Here is a 4,461-nt window from a genome sequence, read left to right as displayed (position 1 = left end):
TTCTTCTTCTTCTTCTTCTTCTTATTATTATTATTATTATTATTATTATTATTATTATTTTGTACCCTTTAAGAGTTTATTTGGATTAGAAGTAATTGTTTTGTTTGCATGGTTGGTCTTTCTGTGGGCGGAGCCTGTGGCTTTAAAATCAGGGCTCTGCGCCACAGGGAGGCAGTCTGTGGCTAGACTCCTGCCATGTCACAGTGAAGGTGATGGACTCTTTCCTTGAAGGTACTGCTGTCTGTTTTGTTTTGACCTATCTGGACGTCCTTGTATATATTTTTGCACCTGCCATCTTTGTCCACTTGAAGAGCTAAAAAAATTTCACCAAAGTGAAATCTGGCCTTGGGCAGTCATATTTCTGTTTGTCCAAGTCATATGAGAACCCCGTCACATTTTTGTTTACAAATTTAATTTCTGAAATATGATTTATTGATCATGTCTGAGATAAAGACATACTGATAACAGCAAATTTTGTTCAGAGCCTAAAAGTGCACATAGATGAAATAAATACATAAATATAAATAATAGAGTAAAAGTAGCTAAATACATTTTTGTTTTCAGGACTTAATGATCCGCCTTGCTTACCCAGTTTCTACCAAGTCCCATATCCAAGATTCAGGAAAAAAGGTGCGAACTGTCTTTGTGGGTTCTAAGATGTCTTCAGTTTCACCTTCATCATCTTTATCTTGTACGTTTGATGGTACTAAACTGATTTCATCAAGTTCCAGGCCTCTAAATGATATTTCCGCTTGCAAGGTTCATTGAATGAAAACCAGAACAAAGACAGAAAAGAAAGAGGAGATTAAACAAGACGAGGATGCAATAATGACAGAATTACTTTTTCCTAATATTTGTCATGTCACTCTTAACAAACAACAAAGTTGCCATGCATGCATACCATATTGCAAAACTGACTTAGACAACATTTTAGAACATAAAAATTCAGTAAACAGGTTTGTTGCCATCTTCAGTCCCACTTTCTTCATATCCTGCCACACACAGCATAAAAAGGTGAGTTAACAAAGCTTTCATGTAAAATGGGCTGTTCATTTTTAAGCAACACAGGGACAGCAATATGCACATCAATAGTTCCTTATTAGAACATAAAAGTTCCCAAAGAAGAATATTTTCTCTTTGGACTCACGGGTAAACAATCCGTAGATTCCACAATGTCAGATGGTATTTTTGATACTTTTCTGACAGGCAGCAAACTAAATATCTGAAAAAGAAACACGTTTCAAAGTAATAATCTAGAAACAGATGTTCGCTGAGCAGTTTCAATATGGAAAAATAAATTTAAAGCATTCCCTTTCATCATGTTCATCTGAAAGATGGAAGAAAAAGCCTCCTAATATTTAGGAGTTACCTTTTCTGCATCCAGAGTCTTTCCAGGCTCCTTGATGAGGACACTCTGATCGATGGCACTGACACCGCACAGAGAGTCAGGCTGAGCCGTCAGCTGCAGGTTGGTCTCCTCTCCTGGAACAGCTGATGATGAAGAAAACTCCAGAGAGACCTGAGAACGAGCAGAAGAAGAAGAACAATGGCTGTTGTGTTTTTAATTAAGATATTTTATTTTTAATTAAGATATTTTATTTTTTTAATTGTAAGATACTAAAAGTTATCACAGACATTTGTTCTTATTGTATTTGATAACTGTCTCTCTCCAGTCTCTCCTTATGTGCTCCCTCTCTTATGCAAATATTTGAAACAAATAGAAGAAAACATGATGACATAAATAGTTTGACATGACTAAGAAGTTTCATCATCAAGATAATAAAAACACACACATACATACATATACACACTCGCCTATATATACTCATGCACATATATACATACATAAATACATTTAAGCTTGTTGTTTATAAATTTGTTATTTATAATTAAATTCACATTATTGCTACTTCGGCGAAACATATGGTGACTTGTTTCAATCCAAACTTATCGGATTGCCAAGAGAGTTCTCCATCAGACATCTTTGGTATCGTCATAAATCTGTGAGTCTTTTCACAGATTCATCTAAATCCATACTTACCTTATGGTTAAAGCATTTCTCAGTGGAGAAGTCAGTACTTTGACTGATCACATTCTTGCTGGGTAGGACAGCGTAAACCATAATCTGGACTTCTGGAGCCAAGTCTGGAGACACGTTGAGCTTAAAGGACACCTCACCTTCATTCACTGAAAAATCAGTCCAAATGTTATTTCTTGAATGTATAAATCTAAAACTTGGTAATGTTGATATTCTATTTATTCACCTGATTTGTTTTCCACCTCAACCAGTATTTGTCCTTGACTGGCAATAGCTCCTCTGGATAAAACCTGTGAAGTTGTAGAAAAAAAAATTACTGTATTTCCTCACTAACTGATTGTAGATCATATAAACATTCCTTGTGCCCAATATGTTGTAATTAAATTTCTTTCACTATTTTAGTTTCTTTTGTGGGTGTGTTTTAAATTCAGATCTGATCAATAATCTAGAATATTAATGTTTTATTTTCCATTAACATATTTGTACAGTGACACTTTATACAGGTCATTTTTAGTTAATCACTTCTAATGGCTGGTTTATGCACAATTTCTCTACTGGCTAATTTCTAAACCTTGACTTAGTCGCTAAGCATATAACTCTGTATGTGTGATTTCTTCTTCTGAAAACAGAAACAATCTGTGTTTGTTTTTGTGATACGACTCACCAGGTAAATGAAATCCACAGAGCCTGGAGATTCCTGCACCAAAGTGTACTCAATAAAGATCTCTGTTTCTTTGTCACAGGGAAGCATTGTCTTGCTTTTTATATTCAGGGAGCTGGTTGTTTTAACAGATGAAGGTTGAGACTTTCTAATAGTGTGAGATGCTATCGGAATATGAGGAACTTTATATGTAGAGTAGGATAGTGATGGTAAGGGGCTAACCTGTTAAAAGAAAAAAAAATTACAAAGAGCTGATTAAGTAAGATTTCATTTATTCTAGTTTCTTTTGTTCAGTTCACACAATCTGTAGCCTGGCCATCGACTTCCTATTCAGCTTCGCTCGACAAACATTGCTGCTTCTTTGACTCTCTCCTTGACTCGGATTGTCTCCGGTCGATTTGTGACCGGGCCAAACAGAAGTAGTAGTTGTGAACAATATTGTTGAATTTCTGTGCTGTTTTAGAATTGAGTGTAGTTTTAGCAGAGGAAGAGAAGGAAGTTGTACGTTTGAGCATTCAGTCAGTGTTGGCTGCACTTCCAGATATTAAATTAACATTAGCAGCCACCTGGTTCAGATCGAATGAAGATGAATGCTTGCACCGTAGGCAATTTCCGGTTAGGTTCTTTGCATCGAATTGGCACATTACATACATTATGGGGCAACTTCAGCAATTGGGTAACGTTTAAAACCTCAACACAAGCCTTGCCTCCAGGAAGCAATGGTTTCTCAACAGCCGAGAGCCTGGACCCTCTGTATGAATCAAAGTGGATTGCATGGGGCTGGTTTTTACCAGGCTACACAGACTGTACACTTTTGGTCCATTTATTTAAATATGTCAACATATGACACACTGAGTTAAGTCTACAGCTGTGATTTACTTACATAAAGAAAAATATCTCCTCTGAATGCATAAGTTCTGAGAGAGAATGAGGCAAAACCATGGATGTCAGTTCTGAGTTCCTGATGAACGAGTGTAGACGAAGTACTTTTAAATAGGTACAAAGACTGGTGTGACATGGGTGTGTCATTGTAGTGAACAGCTTTGACCTGTTGAAAGTACAATACTGTGTCACTTAAGCTTTGCTTTATATTTGATGCAGAAAATCAAATAAATCACAGTGTTACTCTTACCTTTCCCTCCACCACTGAGCCTTGATCGTAAACATTTGGAACATCAACAAAAGACAGTTTTCCAATAACATATGAGATATGAATTTGCTTCACTTGTGAGAGTGATGTACCTAAATATGAAAAGCTCCCATGTAATAACAGTCATTTTTGCATAATAATATCAACATGAATTCAAACTCTTAAATGAGAATAAAGGCAATGTACAAACAAGACTTACCTGTTCCTTCCTCTTCCACTGTGGCAATGACATCAAGTTTATCTTGTAAATATATTTGATCGTCTCTGGTGAAAATTGACATTTGGAATTCAAATGTATTACATCCTGTTTTGTCTGCCTATAAGAAAAAAGAAAACTTCATCATATATTTTAGAACATGACTTGATTATATGAACATTTATCAGGAGAAATGACTTTTTCCTCATAATTTTTAAAAACCAGCAAATGGTAGAAACAGAAATAAACCACAAGGAAAAAACCTGCAGGTTCTTTGTAGAAAACCAGGATAAAGAAAAACACGGTTGTCAGTGATTCTTGAGCATGAAATTTGAATAAAATATACACAAAATATATTTTTTTCAAATATCTGGCAAAACTAACCTGGGTCATGTGAGCACAACAATGTATATTTT

The 4,461-nt window shown here is 35.6% G+C and overlaps 1 protein-coding gene across 1 annotated transcript in view; it reads right to left on the bottom strand.

Annotated features, from left to right (window-relative positions):
- Window positions 1-104: 104 nt before the first annotated feature.
- The window catches only part of LOC103132939 (pregnancy zone protein-like), a 6,516-nt gene continuing 2,159 nt past the window's right edge, over window positions 105-4,461 (bottom strand). Inside the window, exons 5-14 of the mRNA XM_007544700.2 lie at window positions 4,049-4,166; window positions 3,832-3,941; window positions 3,583-3,747; window positions 2,703-2,921; window positions 2,265-2,328; window positions 2,042-2,187; window positions 1,370-1,519; window positions 1,148-1,222; window positions 902-992; window positions 105-751 (exon numbers count right to left, since the gene is read on the bottom strand). Of these exons, the coding sequence (XP_007544762.1) occupies window positions 585-751; window positions 902-992; window positions 1,148-1,222; window positions 1,370-1,519; window positions 2,042-2,187; window positions 2,265-2,328; window positions 2,703-2,921; window positions 3,583-3,747; window positions 3,832-3,941; window positions 4,049-4,166 (1,305 nt within the window). The 3' untranslated portion in view covers window positions 105-584. The remainder of the gene's footprint in view (window positions 752-901; window positions 993-1,147; window positions 1,223-1,369; window positions 1,520-2,041; window positions 2,188-2,264; window positions 2,329-2,702; window positions 2,922-3,582; window positions 3,748-3,831; window positions 3,942-4,048; window positions 4,167-4,461) is intronic.

This window comes from Poecilia formosa, unplaced genomic scaffold (assembly GCF_000485575.1).
Source record: "Poecilia formosa unplaced genomic scaffold, Poecilia_formosa-5.1.2 Scaffold1614, whole genome shotgun sequence".
Lineage (NCBI taxonomy): Eukaryota > Metazoa > Chordata > Actinopteri > Cyprinodontiformes > Poeciliidae > Poecilia > Poecilia formosa.
This window is presented reverse-complemented; position numbering and strand designations above follow the sequence as displayed.